The sequence below is a fragment of the Anolis sagrei genome, chromosome 2 (assembly GCF_037176765.1).
Source record: "Anolis sagrei isolate rAnoSag1 chromosome 2, rAnoSag1.mat, whole genome shotgun sequence".
Lineage (NCBI taxonomy): Eukaryota > Metazoa > Chordata > Lepidosauria > Squamata > Dactyloidae > Anolis > Anolis sagrei.
In genome coordinates this window covers 272,973,702-272,995,473 of record NC_090022.1, presented here as the reverse complement: position 1 = coordinate 272,995,473, position 21,772 = coordinate 272,973,702, and the positions used below count along the sequence as shown (strand labels likewise).

At 39.9% G+C, this 21,772-nt stretch overlaps 1 protein-coding gene across 1 annotated transcript in view; it reads right to left on the bottom strand.

Moving 5' to 3' along the window:
- Positions 1-8,824: 8,824 nt before the first annotated feature.
- LOC132766985 (chondroitin sulfate proteoglycan 4-like) overlaps positions 8,825-21,772 on the bottom strand; it is a 29,776-nt gene continuing 16,828 nt past the window's right edge. The window contains exons 6-10 of the mRNA XM_067464606.1: positions 21,417-21,615; positions 19,289-19,420; positions 15,307-15,479; positions 13,507-13,690; positions 8,825-12,043 (exon numbers count right to left, since the gene is read on the bottom strand). Coding sequence (XP_067320707.1) covers positions 9,987-12,043; positions 13,507-13,690; positions 15,307-15,479; positions 19,289-19,420; positions 21,417-21,615 — 2,745 coding nt within the window. The 3' untranslated portion in view covers positions 8,825-9,986. The remainder of the gene's footprint in view (positions 12,044-13,506; positions 13,691-15,306; positions 15,480-19,288; positions 19,421-21,416; positions 21,616-21,772) is intronic.

Below are 21,772 nucleotides of genomic sequence, written 5' to 3'. Positions count from 1 at the left end.
AAACCCAAGCAATGAAGGTGGAGGCATTACTTTTCATTCAACTCTCTTATGTGAGCCGCTTTGTCCCATATGGGGTGAGAAGACCGGGGTAGAAATGCAGAAAATAAATAAATAATAAATAGTGTGGTGGTAGGGTCTGCAAGATACAACTCTATTTGCTGTGACTTCTCACATTTTTCTTACTTCTCTCATTTTAAAACTACATATGCAAGGTGTCTAAATGTGTGTTATGAAACACATTTAAATACCTGTAAATGCTCATGCATACATTATTTCTGCCACTTAATTACAGTGGGTCTACCATATTCATAGAGTTCAGTTCCAAGATGAGATATGGATATGGAAAAATGGGACTGATCATTCCCCATATTATTAAATGATGGTGGCATAAACGTGAATGATTCAGCATAAACGAGTACTGGATTCCATCTCCCTGATATTTTCACACCATGGTTGCTTGAATCTGTGAATTCAGAACTCATGGATATGGAAGACCAAATGCATTCTTGGTCACTCCTTCCTATGTGCTACTAAGGAGGCTGTTCAGACCTTGAACCGGTGCTTGGCAGCTGTGTTGGTCTGGATGAGGGCTAACAAATTGAAATTGAATCCAGACAAGACAGAGGTCTTTCTGGTCGGTCAAAAGGCCGAACAGGACATAGGGTTTACAGCCTGTGTTGGATGGGGTTACACTCCCCCTGAAGACACAGGTTCGCAGGTTGGAAGTGATCTTGCATTCATGGCTGAGCTTGGATCCCTAGGTATCGGCAGTGGCCAGGGGAGTATTTGCACAATTGAAACATGTGTGCCAGTTGCACCCGTACCTTGGCCACAGTGGTCCATGCTCTTGTTACATCCCAAATAGATTACTGCAATGCACTTTACATGGAGTTGCCTTTAAGACTGTTCAGAAGCTTCAATTAGTCCAATGGGCAGCCAGATTGCTCACCAGAGTGGTGTACAGGGAATTTACCACCCCACTGGCTGCCAATTTAAATTGCTGGCTTTGGCCTATAAGGCCCTACATGGTTCTGGCCCAGCTTGCTTGTCTGAATGTATCTCCCTCTATGATCCACCTCAGAGTTTAAGATCGTTGGGGGAGGCCCTGCTCTTGATCCCGCCACTCTCAAGTGCAATTGGTGGGGACGAGAGACAGAGCCTTCTCAGTGGTGGCACCCCATCTGTGGATCACACTCCCCAATGAAATTAGGTTGGCCCCCTCTCTCCTATCCTTTAGGGAAAAGCTTAAATCATGGTTGTGGGACCAAGCATTTGAGCAGCAGATGCAGCAATAACAACGCAAACAATTTATGTGATTGACAATGGACAGATCTTGGATTATGACTCCGGACTTGGATTTGTTTAATCTTTTAAATTGATGTTTATAATTTGTTTTTATGTAATGTTTAATTATGATTTTATTGCTACTATTTGTTAGGCATCTATTAGTTGCCAGTTATAAGCCACCCTGAGGGCCGTCCGTCTCCCAGGTCCCCGGGGTGAGAAGGACAGGATATAAATGTTTGAAGTAAAATAAATATTTAAATAGCAAACCTGTTTCAATTGAAATACAGTAAGTACTGGAACTGTCTTGACGATGGATGCTGATGATGGCAGAAAATGTTTCTCCTACAGAATTATCTGCCTTCCGTTAACCTTTATGGTCTATCCCCTTAAGTTTAACACTAAACAGGAAGAAGGAATGAGTTGAGAAGAAATTACCTAATAACTGGAAATCCCATTTAATGACATACTTTGAATACACATGTAAGAGGGACATATTCATGTGTATGCTGGTCTGCAACCTCTTGCACACTTTCCAAAACTCTTCCTCCTTCAAGATCCTGCAGGGCATGCTGTTCTTATCAGTTTGAAGGAAATAAAGAACAGAAAGGTTTTCCTGATACAATTGAAGCAAGAGAAAGACAAGGGGACAGCGGCGCCACTGTTGAATAAGGATGGAAAAATGCTTACAGATTGCAATTAAAAGGCAGAACTACTCAATACATATTTTTCAGGGGTTTTTTTAAAGAGAGAACTGTGTGTTTCCATGTAGCATCAGTGACCTATGCAAGACAAATCAACACTGTTAAGGATTTTTTGGGAGCAACTTGAGAAACTTCAAGATTTAGATTAATGGTTTTAATGTTGATATGGTTTAGTGGTTGCTTTTAATGTATATGTTTATTTTATTGGATGTATGTTTTTGGCACCCAATTGTTACCGATATACGAGGGTTGAATGAAAAGTAATGCCTCCGCCTTCATAACTCCTCAACAGATGGCAGTACAGGTATGTGGCAGGTACTGGCTTGTTCAGTAGATTCTCCTCTATAGTTCCATTTCGACAGGAAGGAAGCCTTGGCATTGAACAGTTGTGTTGTTAAAATGCGAAGTATGGAACCCAGCTTAAGTCAATGCGACTTAAGCAATGTGCAGTCATTGAATTCTTGACAGCAGAAGGTGTCACCCCAAAGGAGAATCATCAGAGAATGAAGCTGTTTATGACTATCGTGTTGATGTGAGTACTGTGCATCGTTGGGCGAGTAAATTTAAAGATGTTGAGGTGGGAATATCTGACCTGCGTGACAAAGAGTTGGACATCCTGTGACAGCAACCACCGAGTTTCACAAGCAAAAGGTTGACAGATTGATTCAGGACAATCGTCGTATCACTCAGAGAGAAATTTCAAGCATAATTGCCATTTCACAAGAATGTGTAGGTCATATTATTGCTTTGCTTGGCTATCGGAAGATCTGTGCACAATGATTACCCAGGATGCTGGCACCTGAAATGAAAGGGCACAGACTTGAAATTTGCCAGGAACGCCTCTCGCATCACGAGAATGAAGGTGACGACTTTCTCCATTCAGTCGTGACAGGAGACAAAATGTGGGTACACCATTACAACCTGGAGATGAAGCATCAGTCTATGGAATATTGACACAAAGACTCACCCCAGAAAAAGAAATTCAAGACACAGCCTTCCCCTGAAAAAATCATGGAATCAGGGTTCTGGGATACAGATGGTGTTATCCATGTTGATTTCCTTGAACAACAATAACTTCAGAGGATTATATCACAACACTGCGAACTTTGAAACGATGGCTAACAAGTGTCCGAAAAGAAAAGGGAAATGTTTTCCTGCAGCATGACAATGCCACACCACACACTTCACATGCCACCACAGCAGAACTTCAGAGACTGGATCTCACCACCATACGGTATCCTCCATACAGTCCAGATTTAGCACCGTCTGACTTCCATCTGTTGCCGATAATGAAAGAAGATCTGCGTGGACATCATTATGCTTCTGATGAAGACACTGAGAGAACGATGAGATGCTGATTGCGGAAACAGTGTCGACTTCTTCCATGATGGCTTCAGAAAAATTGTTCATTGTTGGCAGAAATGTATTCAATTGTCTGGTGATTATGTGGAAAAGTGAATAGTGGTAGTTAAAGAGAACGTTCTAAGGATTATTTCTGCATTTGGTTTATTAAAATATTCCCATCCAAACCCAAGCAATGAAGGTGGAGGCATTACTTTTCATTCAACTCTCTTATGTGAGCCGCTTTGTCCCATATGGGGTGAGAAGACCGGGGTAGAAATGCAGAAAATAAATAAATAATAAATAGTGTGGTGGTAGGGTCTGCAAGATACAACTCTATTTGCTGTGACTTCTCACATTTTTCTTACTTCTCTCATTTTAAAACTACATATGCAAGGTGTCTAAATGTGTGTTATGAAACACATTTAAATACCTGTAAATGCTCATGCATACATTATTTCTGCCACTTAATTACAGTGGGTCTACCATATTCATAGAGTTCAGTTCCAAGATGAGATATGGATATGGAAAAATGGGACTGATCATTCCCCATATTATTAAATGATGGTGGCATAAACGTGAATGATTCAGCATGTCCACATTCATATTGCCACCATTCTCAAATATTTGAAGCAAAAAATCATGGTTGTTGGAAAATGTTGGACCAGATTGCAGAGATCTGAATGACTTATGTAACTATTTCAAAGCAAAATATACTGATATACTTATTTTGCCATTTTGGCCAGTCGTGCATTTTCTCTTTTCTGATAAAGCCTAAGTGGCCACCCACCATTCATAATATACATAACCCGTGTTGGATTACTGTGTGGTATACACAGAGTTTAACATCAATCGTATGGCAAATTCCACACATTTCATCTAGCTTTTCAGTCATTTGTTTCCTTTCCAAGAAGTTTGAAAAACATCGAGTAGAGCTCCGTTCCAGTTCTTAATCTGCTCTGTCCCTTTTCCTCCAGCCTTGCAGGAGACTTAAGACTCCCATACTGTGCAAGGTCAAGGAAACTGTTACTCAGCTTAAACCTTTCAACTTGCATACAAACAGCTTAATCAGCGGTTACTGTGGGTTTCTCTCTCTCTTTCCAGTAGGTATAATGTAATGTGACAAAGGAAGAAGGAAACAAATCTTGAAGTGGGGGAAATGCACATTTTGAAGAAAAACGATTTCACCACAGAGCTGTTTCTCACAAACAGTTTCATAGCCAGGGGTTTCTCAGATTGCAGTGAAAGAAAGCTTTGTGCTGTAAATGAACTTTATTGGCAGTTCTGGAAGGAACTGCTGGTTTCATTTCATTTTGAAACTCTGTTTTGATTAATACAGTATCCATTTTCTGTGTTTGGACAGTTTTTTTCAGCAAGTCAAAAACATGCCTCAACTGTATTCGGTTTAACAGAAGGTACTGATGGCGGGGAAGATGTATGTTTTGTTCAAAGAAGAGCTGTGCATTGCTTTGGCAATGCAAGTTTACGGTGAAGCATGGAATGTATTTGTTCTTAAGTATCATTACTGCTCAAATATTTCATCACACTGTAGCAATGATCCCAAATTGTTCCTGGCTTGGTACTGGAGCCAAAATGGAAAATTCCACTATGAATCTATGATATAGCCCTTTGCTTTTAAATAGTCACACAATGTGCAGATGGGTTAGTAATTTACACAGACATGAAAGAGGAAGCTATCAGGAGCTGTAATGTCAGCTTCTTTTGTCACCCAGCCCAGCAAGGGATCTGGGACAGAGTGAATTCCAATTCCACTCACGTCCCATTATTCTCCTGTGGCACAGATTCCCTGGTGGTGCAGTGGGTTAGACCACTGAGCTGCTGAACTTGCTGACTGGAAGGTTGGCAGTTCGAATCGAGGGAGCGGGGTGAGCTCTTGCTGTTAGGCCTAGCTTCTGCCAACTTAACAGTTCAAAAACATGCAAATATGAGTAGATCAATAAGTACCGCTTCGGCGGGAGGGTAATGGCACTCCATGCAGTCATGCCGGCCACATGACCTTGGAGGCATCTACAGACAATGCCGGATCTTCGGCTTAGAAAGGAAGATGAGCACCACCCCCCAGAATCGGACACAACTAGACTTAATGTCAGGGGAAACCTTCACCTGTATCTACATATAAAACCTCCAGAACTGAATTAAGAAAAACGTTTGCTTTCCACGATCAACCGTAGTCCAAAAACATCACTGGCATAGGGTTTGGTACTATCCAAAGCTTCAAGTTTCCACAGGAGGTCTTTGGAGCATGTCTCCACGTGGATAAGGGAGGAAGGGATTCATCATCTTCTTCATCATCATAGGTTATCATTCATGGCCAAGTATGATATGCCTTCCAAGTGTAGAGTCTTGGGAGGGGTCTGTAAGTGACCGTAGAGACCTATTCTGGATCCACATGTTCTTTCACAGTGAAGACATAGATTTCCAGATGGAAGGTGGTCCCAACAAGGGTTAGCCCAACATGCCATCCTCTTGGCACATTTCTCCCTTTCACCCTCCATTTGTGCCTCTTCAAAATCCACAGGACTGTTGATAACAGCTGACTTGCAGCTAGCATGCTCGGTGGACAGGGCTTCCCAGTTCCCAGTGCCTATACCACAGTTTTTAAGGTTCAATTTAAGCCCATCTTTAAATTACTATACTGCCTAGTGCTTATGGGAGCTGCAGTTCAATAATATCTGGAGAGCCAAACAATTGTCACCACTGCTCTGCGTGTACTGAGATGCCATTATCTAAAAAGAGGTGTCTCATAATAACGGAATTCTGGACAAAGAGCCATCTGGTAGGCTCCTCATCCTGATTTACCCTTCTTTTACATCTCTCTTATGATCCCTTTCAAAACAAAATATTAGCACAATCTCATGTGTGACAGTAACGTAGCCCTACAAATGATTTTGGATCACAACTACAAACAACTTAGAGTCCAATGACTGTAGATTTGCATGGTTGCTTTCCTGATGGAGACATGTTGCATTAATTTTCAAGCATGCTTAAGATGACAAAGGAGCAGTAAGTATGTCAGAGGAAGAAACATCCCCTTCCTGCTTAATCCATTTAAGGTAGGATGACCTCATGTTCATCTAAAGTCAAACAGCATAAATGTAGTCAGCTCTCAAAAGCATACACAGAGAATACAATAATTCAAATGTCTATTTTAAAGCATATATAATATCTGAAAAAAGACAAAATAACTTGGCATTATTTTTTAAAATGAGGTTACATTTCGACATTACAGATTTGCCTTCACATATTATTTGGCAGTAGTTATTTTCATGGTACAAAACTATTTTTAAAACCTGTGCAATCACAATTCAGTGCTGTAAATTCAGTAGTATTTGTAAAGCAAATGCTATTATAACATCCGTTTTTAAAAAAATGCTAAGTTAAAAAGTGAGAGGCACAATTCATCCAACATGAGGTAATTTTTGACTTGTCAAATTGTTACTTTTTGAAATAAAAATTATATCTGACTAAGCAGATGACCATCACAGAACATGTCTGCCTATATGTCCTGGTATTTTATCAGACACAGATCTCTGTGCAACTGACTAGTTAAAATGAAAAAATAAATGATTTGAAATTGATTTTTTAAAATATTTTTGACATTGTATTTTTGATTCATCTTCTTTTATTCACCATTTTGCAATTGTATGCACCATTTTGCTTTTGGTGATCTCTTGAACCATAATAATAATAATAATAATAATAATAATAATAATAATAATAATAGCAACTTTCATTTTATATCTCACCTCCATCTCCCCGAAGGGACTCAGGGTGGCTTACATGAGGCCAAGCATGATGTAGTGGTTTGAAAGTTGGAATATCTGAAGACCAGGGTTCAATTGCCTTGCAATTGGTATACTTGCAAATCTGCAACAGTGCGATTTCAACCAAAGCAGAATGAAGTAATGCACAGACTGTTCTGCTGGGGTTCTTTAATAGTTATTTTAAGACTGACTCAGTTTTTTACTCAGCTTTTTACTTAACAAACTGAAAATAGCTGAATACCCCTAATAAATCTCCCCCACCCTTTACACTTCCTAGGACAAACTGGAAATCGGTATAGTGCTTGGAAGATGACAATAGTAGTAGCTAAGCAAGTTTTTGATTTTGCATAGATGTAATAAGTTGTTTATTGACACTGATGTAGGTTTTGGTGTGAGATTTTTTTGTTTGTTTCAGTAAACATGCTGAAGAAATTTTGTGACTGGGCCATTTTCTCCTTGGATACACAGACCTTCTGCTGAACCTACTGCCTTCCAAATGAATCAGTTCTCTTTATGCTGGCTGGGCAGAATTTGGGCCTGACTTGACACTACTGAAGAAGATATGTTTCTCTAGACGAAACCACAAACATGAAGATATTGCTGTAGACTGGCCGGCAGCCATATAGCTTTGCTGTAAGGATGAGAGTTGAAGCATATCTTTTAGAGCAGTATTCTGCCTGATGCTCAAGCCTTACAGTTTATGATCAAAAACATGGGGGAAAACCTTAGTGTTCAAAGTAGCAACTGTCCTATGGCATCCACTTCAAGTGTTCAGGAGAATAATAGCTTTCTTGCTCATTGTCCTAAACAAATAGCTGTCAAAATAATCACAGCTTTGTTTGTCTTAACATTTGTCTTCCAACTGTGCAAAGGTCAAAATGACATGGCCGAGATTAGCAATTTCTCCATTATTTGCAGGGAAAATAAACATCCACATCTTTTTTGAAAGCATATAGAGTTACAGTCTGAGATAGGATGTAACATTACTGACATCATTTCTGACTTTAAGATACATACACACACATCTATATAAATAAAAATGTAATGTTCGTTTGTGGGATTAACATAAATCAAAAACCACTGGATGAATTGACACAAAATTTGGACACTACATCCCTAACAGACCAATGAGTGACCATCACTCATAAACCCCTCCCAAAATATAGTGGGGAGGATGATACAATGCATGTGCGAAAATGACATCTCCCAGCATCCCATTGACTAGACTCTTTAGGGGAGGAGGATGCTCCAAATGCACTACTTCCAAGCTGCAAGCTTGCTTCTCCTTGGATTTCTTTGAGAGCGCCCCAATCCGTACATATTTCCTATTCCTGGACTGCAACTTCCATCAACCCTCCAGATAGGTAAGATGCATAGATTAGATAAATAGTAGGTAGACAGATTAATCAGGAGGACTGCTGGGAGTTACAGTCCAAGAATAGGTAGAGAAGGGAAAAAGGAAAGAAAAAGGGAGGGGAAGGAAGGAAAGAGGTAGATAAGGAAGGAAGGAAGGAAGGAAGGAAGGAAGGAAGGAAGGAAAAAAAGAGAGGGAGGGGGAAGGAAGGAAGGAAAGAGAGAGGGAGGGAGGGAGGGAGGGAGGGAGGAGAGAAAGAAAGGAGAGAAAGAGGGAGGGAAGATTGGCCACAGCAATGCTTGGCGGGCACAGCTAGTATATATACATATTGCATAGAAACATACAGTCCCAGCTCATTGAAGAGGTAATAAAAGCTTCTATACATACAGTGTTATGAGTCAAAAATTGCATAATTATTCATAGAACTCTCTGAGCTTAAAAATATACATAGAAGGCACAGAATGCAAAGCAGCAAGCACTAACACAGGGTTAGTTAGGACATAACCAAAGCTTGGAAAAGTTAGTTTTAGGAACTGTAGTTCCCAGAATGCCATAGTCAGCATGGCCACTACAGTACTGTCTCTCCAGATACATTCCTGGAGTTTCAGTCCAAAAAAGATAAGTCTGGCAAGAATGTTTGTGTAAATAGAAGTTTTCTTTAGATGTCCTAATCAGCAAAGAAAGGGAAACTATGGAGAGAGAGAAGGTGGCACATGTAGAGGTATCCATGTGGGGCCACTGATGATTGCTCTGCATGCTCTACTCACATCAAAATGCCCTGTTTGGGCACAAAGGTGAAAATAGGCAAAATTTGTTTCAAGATTTGTTATACTGCCCTGTTTGGGAGTTTCAGATTACCAGTCAATGGTAAGGGCTATGGCTGTACCAATTCTGTGACTAAATTTAGGACAAAATCCAAACCATACAATCTTACATAACTCAAAGGTTTCTTTCTAACCACAACTCCTTACATTTCTACCTGGTGTCTTTAAAGTATTTAGTCCCCAATGCTCACTGGACCTCTCCCTATATATTCGGCTCATAAAATGACTATCCAGGTTGGAGCTCAATGAACATGTTGAAGATGCATGCAGCAATTAGAGCAGGTATAGCCCTAGGGATGCATCCAGAGTCAAAGACAGCTATGCATACAGCATTCCATCACCAGCCCCTTGTTTAGCAAAATACATAAACTGTATCACCTAGAAGCTTCCAGGAGAAGCTATTTGCCATTTAAATAGATTGCACCATGCCTCTCCACTGTCTAACATGGTAAAAAATACCTAATTTTTCAAAAAGCAGAAATGGATTCTTGACCACTTTCAGGTTTGTCTTCTGTTCCTCCCATTTTGGGGCATTTTTTGGCAGTGTATATGTCTCTTATCCTGTCTTCAGGATTTTGCGGGCAAAACTGGCCCCAGGAACCACCAAAGTTGCCCTTTCTTGAATTAGGGAATGCGATACATTAACTCAAAATACATACATATCCTAAAGAGTTGTCAAATGCCTACACATTCTCTATACCCAGTACTGACTGTGTTTCAAAGTCGGATTGGTTGTTCGACAGTGCTGGATCATTTCTGGGTCAAGTTTGGACCAGTTGCTTTGCAGAAGTCCTTCTGCAGATTGAGAGGCTGGAGTTGGAGTAATAGGCACTGGCAGAAGCTGCTCCTGATTGAAGGCAGAGAATGGAAACGCTGTTCCTTTGCTTGTATCTTTTAACAGGGGTGTCACTGTGACTGTAGGAACAGTTAGGCTCCTTTCAGAAGAAAAGCCTGGGCTAATAGGAGCTGCCGGTGACTTTTCTGCAATGAGAGATTTGGCCTTCTTTGGTTTGTGACATATTAGGAAGATACAAACAGCAACAGCAGCCACAATAAATAAAGCTGCTACAGATGCAAGAGGAATAATGATGAACAGCCAGTTGTTGCTAGGCAGGGATTGATCCCTAGTGGTTTGGGCACTTGTTTTCATTGTTGTCTTAGTCCAAACAGATTTGTCTTTTGCAGCTTCCTCAATATACATTGCCTCCCTGTCTTTCAGATGCACCCAGTGGTTTTGGTTGTGCCGCTGCGTTTGTGCTGTTGCTTCAGTATATGAGTCTTTCCTTGGAAAGACATCAAGTTCATTTTGTGTAATGGTATAACTCTTTAAAATATTTGTGCTGGTTAAGAGAGGCGCTTGAGAAGTGAACATCTGGAGTAATGAAGGATCATGTGGCAATATGGCATAGTGAAATTGACCTATAGCAGGCTGTACACTGTTTGCTCGAAGTATAAAGGTGAAGGAATCATTGAGCATATCAACACCTGTCATATTGGCACATGCTTCAAGAATAACAACACCTCTCTCAAGGTCACTTTGAGTGAACACAACTGATCTTTCAGCTTTAACGCTCCTCAATGGTCTCTTCAACACTCTTCCATAAAGCGGGGAAACAATTATTTCAAATTCAGGATTGCTGTCTGTTAGATATGCTAATTCTGTGGCATTCAAGTCACTTGCTTTCAGTTTGTAGGCCACGCAATTAGAAATGTTCAAGTCAAAGACCATTTGCACAAAGGGCTGTACTGTAATATTCAAAACTTGTCCTGTGAGGTTGCTGTCCAAGGTGAACACCATGAATTCCATTCTATCTCTAACTACGGTGGGGTCTGTCATATAATATGACAGTCTTCCTGCATCTATGTCTGCTTGTCGAAACAAATTTATCTGTTCATTACCGATCCGTAGATGTCCATGCTTGGGGGGATCTGTTACTTCAAACATGATTTCAGTATTTTTCCCATTTGTTGCTCCTGAAAGTTGTACGTTTGTAATAGTAACAGTATTCTGTCCCTGTGTAAGCACCACCTCTGTTAGGTTGACCAAGGTGACTGACATGGGAGTCACTTCAACACTAAAGAGTTTGTACAATGGACGGTGTTTTCCATCTGTTACACTAAAGTAAAAAACTCCAGATGAAGAACTTCCATCTTGAACAAACAAAACTTTACTGCTATCAACATCTGCTTGTGTGAAATCTTTGATGGATTCACTGAGATGACTCTGGAATGCTAAATAACCATTTTGGGGATTACTTATGATGGTATATTTGATCTCTTCTGGTGTGTTATCTAAGTCTTCCACTTTCAGGTTTTCCGGTCCTAGAACTGCTGTATCCCCTTGTAACACATTCAAATGAAGTCTTTTTGTCTTCAGTTCTGGTGCTTGGTCATTCACTGGCACAACAGTGATATTAAATAACTCTTCTAAAACATCAGAATCTGGTTTTGCTGTGGATCTGCCCTTTTGATTTAGCCACACTGCAAATAAGAACTGGTCACTGAGTGATTCCGAATCATCATGCACATAGGTGATTCCAAATTTGTTAACAATGTACTGGGAGAAATTAGGCTTCTCCCTTGTAATGTTTCTTTCTCCCACAACAATTCTCCCATGTTGGGGCAAGATTACAACCTCATACCATACTTCAAACATGGAACGCTGGGCCTCCGGTAATTTGGAGAGCAGGTTTGAACCATCCAGGTTGGTTTTGCCAATTATTACCTGGCCTCCCTCCTGTACAAGAGCACCTGTAAAAAGAAAAACATTAGTAAAGCATTAATTGGCAGGAGGAATAAATCATGATTTGCTAAAAAAAAAAATCAGAGGACTCAAGCCATTTTCTTATCCAAAGCAAAAACAAAATGCCATTGCCTTTCCATATTCAGAATTCAGCAATTTGGTTGTTGGCAACTGATAAAAAATATCCTTGTGGTATACAACCAGATAGCCCAGGTATGGGCAAACTTGGGCACTCCTGAGGCTGATAGGAATTGTGGGAGTTGAAGTCCAAAACATCTGGAGGGCCAAGTTTGCCCATGACTGAGTTAGCCTATGTGGCACAGACAAGATTAATTGAAGCAATCTTGAGAAAGCAGATGAAAGGAATGATGAAACCACAACTTCAGCATCTGCCATCTGAGGCAGCTGACCCACTAAGCTTTAGAGATAGGGAACCTTTTGTCCAGATATTTTGGATTACAAGTCCCACAATCTCCTTTTATCCATACTAACTGGTGCTTCTGAACTTTTACTGAGGTTCCAAAGTAAGGAGAGGACCAAATATTACCCCCCTGTGGTTTACGTAGCAAATAGGAAAGCACAACTTTTCCCTAAGTTCTAACTATTCCTGGGAAGCCAGTTTTTGGGAACACCACCAAGGGATTGTGTTCTTGAATGGGAACCAGAAAAAAAATGAGGAAACAGAGAAAGAAGGCATGAGAACCTGAATAATCGCTGGGAATTGAGGGTTAGAAAGAAAAGTCTAGCTTGCCAATGGAATTTCAGATTGTTTTGACACCTATATATGCAGGAGTTGAGTTGAGAAAGAAGATAAAGAGAGCCAGTGTGTTTTAATGAGCAAATATACCATTCAAATCAGAGCTGGGGCACATATACACTAGAACCATAGAATCATAGAGTTGGAAGAGACCTCATGGGCCATCCAGTCCAACCCCCTGTTTAAAAGCTTCCAAAGAAGGAGCCTCCACCACACTCCGGGGCAGCAGTTTCCACTGCTGAACAGCTCTCACAGTCAGGAAGTTATTCCTAATGTTAAGGTGGAATCTCCTTTCCTGTAGTTTGAAGCCATTGTTCTAGTCTCCAGGGCAGCAGAAAACTACAGTTACAGCATTGTTATCCCACTTTAACTGCTCTTTTTCCATCCTATGGAATTCTAGAATTTGTAGTTTGGTGACGCTCTGTACCACTCTGGCTGTGGAGTCCAAACATCCCTCCCTAAACTATGATTCCCAAAATTCTAGAAGTCAGAGTGGGAATCAGTGCTTTAATTCTGTAGTTTTGAATAGGTCCCAGAAAATGTTGGGTTCCAAGTACTGTAACCGTATGCCATCACTTTGAGAAGCTGTGTTCTTTCATCGAAGCCCACTTCTCAGGGTTGTTTTGAGGTTTAAAAAAGCATAACCCCATGTGGAGCTGCCTTGAGTTCTTTGAAGAGATACAAAAATGTGACTGGAAAGATTATTTATTTTACCTGTGTTTGCCAATAGCTGGCTACTTTGGCCATGTCCTTGAATTCCATAAGATATATTGATGTGAAATACTTGAGGGCCCAGCACAGCTGGTGGGGAGGAGATGGTAAAGGTAAAATAATCTTGGGCATCCCAATCACCTGCTTCCTTATTTGCATGCTCATAGATGACGATTCCTTTATCCACCTTTTCAAAGGAAAACAGAAATGAACACTCAGGTTTCAGTTCAATCTTTGGCCTACAGAAAAGGATTACGTCACATATGGACTTTGGCCAAACCTCAGGGTTAAACCTATAATCCCGTAAAAGTGCGGTGGAAACTCGATAACCACAAAACTTTAATTCTGTGTGTAAACCAAGAGATTTACCCTCAGGCTAGTTAACACATTCACTGGATCACGGAAACAATCATTGGGAGACCTTGGAGGCCATTTCAAAGGTTGCTCAACAAGTGATTGTTTGAAGACCTGTAAGTCTAGTATGATGAACATAGTTAATGAGAGAGGGTCATTCAGAAGTGAGTGTATGTGTTTTTGTTTTGTTTTTGTTTGGGGTTTTTTTTTTTTTTGAGATCATGGTTTCACTTTATGTCTTAAGTCTTATATTTTTAAGTAAAGGTACAAACCATAACTGTTTGCACAGAGTGGGACTGTAATATGAGTGCGGGTTCCATATGTTTTCATCAATGTGTGGGAATTTCATAGTGTTTTGTAAAGTGAAAAAGGTGTTGATGATAACTGACTACAATATAATCATGTTTTAATTAAAATAAATCTACTACTACTACTACTACAAATAATAATAATAATAATAATAGGAGCCCCCGGTGGCAAAGCAGATTAAACCGCTGAGCTACTCAACTTGTTGCCTGAAAGGTCAGTGGTTCAAATCCAGAGGGTGGGGTGAGCTCCCACTGTTAGCCCCAGCTTCTGCCAACCTAGCAGTTTGAAAACACCAACAGGTGCCACTCCAGTAGGAAGGTAACAGCGCTCCATGAAGTCATGCTGGCCACATGACCCAGGAGGTATCTAATTCTGGAGCTCAAATGCAATTACTCATCTCTAGTTGAGATGAATTTATATAGGTTTTCTAATCAGCAATTAATTCATTTTACCTACTTTTTTTAGGTCTAAGAAGTGGATTTAAGCCAGGAGTGGGAATTGTGTGGTCCTCAAGATATTGCTGAACCACAGTTTCCTTATTTTTTTCATGTCAGGAACGACTTGAGAAACTGCAAGTCACTTCTGCTGTGAGAGAATTGCCCGTCTGCAAGGACATTGCCCAGGAGACACCAGGATGTTTTACCATCCTTTTGGGAGGTTTCTCTCATGTCCCTGCATGGGGAGCTGGAGCTGACAGAGGGAGCTCATCCACGCTCTCCCCAGATTCGAACCTGCAACCTGTCGGTCTTCAGTCCTGCCAGCACAAGGGTTTAACCTATTGCGTCACCAGGGACTCAGTTTCCTTATGACAAACTCATAAGGGTGCCTCATAACAAACACAAATCTGTTTTATACCTCTGCTGACACAATTTCTCATGATCTTCTACTCTTTTTTCTTTCTTAGGTTTAGCAAATGTTGACATTTACCCAACCCATTCCATAGGACGTGCATAGCAATTATATAATGTGACCCACAGGAAACTTCTGTTCATATTTATCAAATGCAAGCTGCACAAACTACCTGTCTCTCACAAATCTTGAAATTTTCCCTTCCAATATGTTTGGGGTGGGGAGAGAAAATTAAGAAATATTTTGTAATAAAGGAATATTAGCAATGCCCGCAGTCACACAGACTCTTACCATCCGTTGCGTAAAACTTGAAATATCCTGTGTGCTGTTACCGGAGTACATGCTGATGAGCCTTCCATTTTGGGGAGGATTTGTAACAGTGAAAAATATTGTTCTGTTTTCTGTCTCAGCCACATCATTGGTGACAGCTTTCAGGTTGTGAGATGTAATTGCCTTCCTGGAACCTAAGCCATCATGACGACAAAGCAGTTTCATGAATGGTTGTCACTAAAAGCTGGCATTTTTTTTTCTTCTACTTCCCTCTCAACCCTGTTCCTGACCACACAATTGCTTAATTATCTCCTTTGAATTGGATTATATGGCAGTGTAGACTCATAGAATCAAGTTGGATTATCTACTTTGATAATCTGGATTATATGGCAGTGTAGAAGAGGTCTATGATAGCCACCATTATTTATTTATTTATTTACGACATTTATATGCCGCCCTTCTCACCCCGAAGGGGACTCAGAGCGGCTTACAAGGTATATATACATACAATATATTATTAACATAGTACAATATCAGTTTTAAATATTGCTATATTGTACTATATTTAAAGGAACAAAACAAATTGGAGCTATTTCAGTAAGTAACTTGTTAATTAACCAGCGATCATAAAGCAACGGGTGGTACAGTGGAATCTAACCCACAATCCATAATTATCCATTTCATCAATAATAAAATAAATGGTTAAGAAGGAAAAGTTATTTGCTGGTATGTCATATGCTCAACAGATGGCAATTGTGCAATGGGTCAAAGAGTCCAAAGAGGAAACTCATCCAAATTTATAGAAAAGACAGTGAAAATAAAGTAAGTCAAATGAAAATATTTTTAAAAACTAGGTCAATGTTTGGAATAAAGAAAAATGACATGGCAACTTACGTTACATCTTGAAATTGCTTAGCAGCAGTATCTAATCTTGGTGATTTAAATGCATTTTCTTTTGGATGCTTGTAAAACTGCTGGCATTTGTTAACCAGCTTTGTTCTCTCAGTTTAGCCTAACCATCTAAACTTTGTTTGGAAAAGTTACATGTTTGGACTACAAGTCCCAGGAACTCCCACAGCCAATACAAATCCTAATTATGCTGGCTATGAGATCCTGAAAGTTGTAATCAATAAGTACCGTAACTTTGCAAAGCTCTGCACCATTGTCAAGGATTGTGGAGTGGGGATATATATGTGCCAATGTGTTCATTATTTAAGAGAGCATGAATGTTATAATGGGAAAAAACCTACTTCATAGGTACCCAGTGTTCTGGATTCACTATTATAGTTACTAGGTTTTGGTTTTTCAAAACGCTATTTCCATGGTCGAAAGAATTAAGCCATGGGAAGACGCTAATTATAGTGCTATATTTCACTTTAAATGTCATGGCAACATCCTATAGAATCCTGGAATTTGCAGTTTAGGGAGAAGTATTTAGATTTAACTTTAGTGCTTACCAAACTACAAAGTTCAGGAGTCCACAGGATGGAACCTGTAGTGTTAGGATTGTGATATATCACAGAATTTGGAAACTGTTGACCCCCAAGAACCCAGTATTATGTTGACTGGTATCCCTAAATCACACTGTGGTCACAATCTCAGAATCTAAGGGAAACAATACCGGGGGGGGGGGGGGGGGACACCTGGACTGCCATCTTATTCAGTTACAATTGTATGCTTGTGTGTGAATGTCTTCAAGTTGCCTGTCAACCTATGGTGACCCTATGAATCCTGTAGGGTTTTGTTAGGCAAGGAATACTCAGGTATGGTTTGCCAGTTCCTTCCCTGAAATATTTATTTATTTATATTCCGCCCTTCTCACCCCAAAGGAGACTCAGGGTGAATCACAATGTACACATACACAGCAAACATTCAATGCTGGTTTTTTTAGACATACAGATAGACAGACAGAGATATCTGGGGTATTTCCACTTCGGCGCCTGGAGGTAATGCTCGATTTCAGCCACAGGGAAAGGGGGGATGCTGGGGTGCTGTTGCTTCATCCACTATGACATTGAGTCATTTTTATCTTATTTCCTCCTTGCTTTTTGACCGCTGGCATTTTTATGGTGCCAACCACTTATACCTCCCCGCTAAAAGCAGCCCCTAATTTCTCTACTCACAGCTCAGCTGCTTTTAAACTGCTTAGGTGGACAGTAAGCTAGACTTAACAGTCTGGTGCTCAATCCGACTCAGGCTTTGAACTTGTCACCTTCTGGTCAGTAGTGATCTATTGCAGCTGGAGATTAACCAGCTGTACTACAGCCCGGCCTACAGAGCCTGGCATTTGTTGGCAGCCTCCCAACCAAGTACCAACCAGGGCTGAATTGAGAGAACCTTTAGTAAGTTTTTAAAGGCAAAGATATGGAAAGAAGGAGAAAACATGACCCACTACATTTCTTATGGTATTAAAACCACAAAACCTTGAGGTAACCCAAAGAAGACTTTCTGTCAAAAACTAGTCCTCACACTTTAATAGGGAGAAACTAAATTCCAGCTGGGAGCCAAATACCACAAGTTCCAGAGGAGCTTTCTATAATGGTGTTTGTTTGCATATCTTACTTGCAGAAAAAGCTTTTGCTATGCAATGACCCTTCCGCATTTACAGACCTAAAGAGGGTCCAGACATTGTCATCTTCTATTTATAATCCTCATGCCCTATTATTTCTTCTCATTTTTTTCTTATTACAAAAAAAAAAACTGTTCAGGAGGCAAAAATACAGAGAGACAGGACCCTTGAAGGGAAGAACTATGAGCATTTGGAAGCACCCTATAACTGGACCAGCAGTAGCATTAGACAGAGTGAGGAAGCCACTTGATACAGTGTATTTGGGGTGCCAGGAAAGAGCAACATACAGCAACTAATGCTGCAGTTTTACTATCAAGATTAGGGAGCAAGTGCTTTTCTGCCTCATATTCCATTGCAACTGGGCTGGCAAGGGAAAACATCACTTACAAGATCAAGATTGGTGGCTTGGGAATGTATTTACAACACACGTGACAATAAACACATGTAAACTAAAACACTATGACACACTGGTTTCAATTTTTTGAGTGAAACTTTTGTTTCTTTATACCCAAAAGGAAAAGAAAGACCATAAGAAAGCTCAAAGAATCCAGAGTAACCAGTAGGTGAATCCAATCAGTTAAAGCCAGGCAAGACATTTTCTAACTCAGAGGGAGAGGAAAAAACATCTTAGCTTTTACTGCAAGCCAAGCACAGAATAGTTAAAAGGGCTGGGAAAAATATTACTCCTTTAATGTGGGCGGAATGGCAGAAAACAGAGCTACTCCCCCTTCAAAAATGCATCAGGGACAGTTTGCTTATAATTATCTTTGGCTTACTATAGAAATTCCTATAAAAGCTCATGCCTGAAGCTATCTTGCACTCCAAAAGCAGCTGCAGGGATAGTGGTTTGGACCGAAAATCCCTGCCAATGCATTGTATTAAGATCATGTTTCTTCAGACTGCAAATCGGTTGACTTCTTGCCTTTTTTTTTTTTGTTAAATCATCTTATTATGGGCAGTGCTTCTATGGACCGAACTAAAATTTGTTTGTAAACATTATGCACCTTTTCAGGTGCTTGCTTTTCACATTTTCTCCTGCTTTCCTATTCTTAAAAGATCCATGCCATCAAAAAATAGCTGGCAGAAGAATCCACTCTGAATACTGCTCATGGGAAATACATCTTCCACCACACAGTATGGTAACTGACATATTTAGGAGGCACAAAGAAGCTATGTATTGTACAATACTACATTGCTGCCTCCACCCAGGATTTGCTACCATCTCAGAGTAGTGCTGGCCCTTGAAAGTGAAAAAGAAAAACCTGAATCAAGATGATTTTTTTTTATTCTGCTGGCTGAAGGATTCTGAAAGCTATATCCAAAAACAAATTATCTAAAGCGCTGAATATTGATCAGACATTCTACTTCATCGCTTAGTGTATTTGAAATACATTGAGAATATTTTAAAATGAAATCTCACAGTGGCAACCTTACCTGGGAAAACTGCCAGTCCGTTGTTCTTTTCTAGTCGAATAACCAAAGTTCGAGCTGTGATGCTAAATATTTGCCGAGGTGAAAAGTTCAGACCATCTGTAACCTGAAAATTGAAGCCTCCAGACATAGCACCTACAAAAAGACGCAAGTATATACATTTACTGTGAATTTTTGATACTTGCAATCAGAATATACTGAAATTAGATAGATAAATCTTTAAATATTGAAAGGACAAAAGGCACTTCAGTGTGGACTATATATTTACATACATCAGTGGTTCCCAATCTGTGGTCCATGAACCACCAGTGGTCCGCAAGAACAAAAATATGGTCCACGGCTTCACCATTACTACACCGTTGCCTCGAAAACACACAACGAGAGGAACTGGTCTCACAAAACCCTCTTATAGTGCTGAGGTAATGGGGATGTCAGGAGCCTGACTACCCACAAAAGACTACTACTACCACATCAGCTCTATATTATTAAATATAATTTTCTGTGGGGAAGCAGATAGTGACTACTGGATGGCATATGTTCTGTATCAGAAACTAGAGCTGATATGGTCTATCCAATGCAGTTTTCTGAATCAGCACCCCAAATAACCAAACCAAATCTAAAGTTGACCAAAACCTGATTCACAACCCTTTTGGTACTGATGTTGGAGAGTGGACCCCGGTCCAAGTGGTCCCCGGTATTATTATTATTATTATTATTATTATTATTATTATCTTTATTTGTACCCCGCTAACATCTCCCGAAGGACTCGATGCGGCTTACAAAGACCAAGGCCTCGATAAAACAACAGCATAACAATACACATAATATTATAAAGCAAATCAAAACGTTAAGCAATAACAGTAAACAATAAAAACAATACACCATAACACAATAAAACTAGGGCCAGTAAAAGCGGTCCCCGGTCCAAGTGATTCTTGGTCAAAAAAAGATGGAGAACCACTGACCTACACGTAACCTTGAAAGTGGAATGAGATAATTTATTTCTCTATTGACCTGAAACATTTTCAGTCTCTGTGTTCTGGTATCCATATTAAACTGAGTGCTCAGAGTTCGTTGCCTGATCCCTCATTTGGGATCAGTACTAGACTGAACTGCATTAATATTGTGAAATACAGCCTCGCTTGAATTTACTTGTGACTCACAAGCAAGACAGTCTGAAGCCCGCCCTAACATTCTACAGAGCAAGTCAGACATCAGATGTATTAGACTATGATGCACTGAAAAGACAAAGCCATGTATCTAGTGTGCAACCTTTAAAATTAATCTGTTGTATTTAGGCATGTTGGGGGGGGGGGGGGCACCATGAGTTCATCAGTATTAAACTAAAGTTGCTTGCAAATTTCTTGGCTGGCTAAATTTAGCTTCATTAGACAACTCTAGGTTATAGTGTCATAAATGAGGAAGAAAATTATCTTCCTCTACTATAAAGTTAGTATTATCCATGCCACTATATTTCCTATTTCTATGTATGGTTGTATGGCTGTGAAAGCTGGACAGTGAAGAAACCGATGGGAAGGGTAGCAACACATTTGAAAGTTAATGCTGGAGAAGTGTTCTTCAGAAATTGTACACTTCTAAAAGACAAATAAATAGGCCTTTGAGCAAAATAAGCCTAAGCTCTAACTAGAAGCCAAGACAACTTTCTACCATATCTTCCCAGGATAAGTACAACAGTCTCAAATATGACTCACTAGAAAAAAAATGGCAGCAGGAAAAGTGGAAGACCATTGTGAAGGCAGATTGACTCAATCAAAGAAACCACACCCTTAGGTTTGGAAGATCCAATATATTACACTGGCTGGGGCAATAAGGTAACCCAATCGAGTTTAAAAAAAAGATTTATTGAAATACGCTCCATATGAGCCTATTTGGGTTTTAGTCTATTAAAACAAAACCATATGTAGAAAGCAGTTGGAATTTGTAGACAACAAGGTGTAAACAACTTGTAGAGGTGACAATATCACATAGTGCTTACAGTTTATCTAATTCTATGTAGATTCTGAAACAAAATGTAATTCTGGAGAAGTAAAAAATTCCCAGCCTGGTGAATGAATTAACAGAATGACATCATTAAAACTGACATGAATATCCCACAGACAGAATGACATACCCTTATGAACAAACACTAATTGTCCTTCCTCAATGTGAGCTTGGGTAAAATTAAGGATACTTTTGTTTGGCAACGATTTGAGAGCCAAGTGGCCATTGTTTGGAGGAGAAACCGAATACACAAGTTCTGCAGAAATTGAATCTTTATCTTCTGCACAGAGATCGTTCATTGTTATTTCAGTCACCGAACCCACCCAGACCTTTAAAAGAAATGGGAAAGTGTTACAGAAAAATAATTATGTTTCTCTGAAGTTGTTAAAATAGAAGAAATAGTAACTAAATGGAGTACTGAGACAACCAGGTGTCAAACACAAAGGTAAGAATGAAGATGAATCTACTATTAGATCTTTGAGTCAT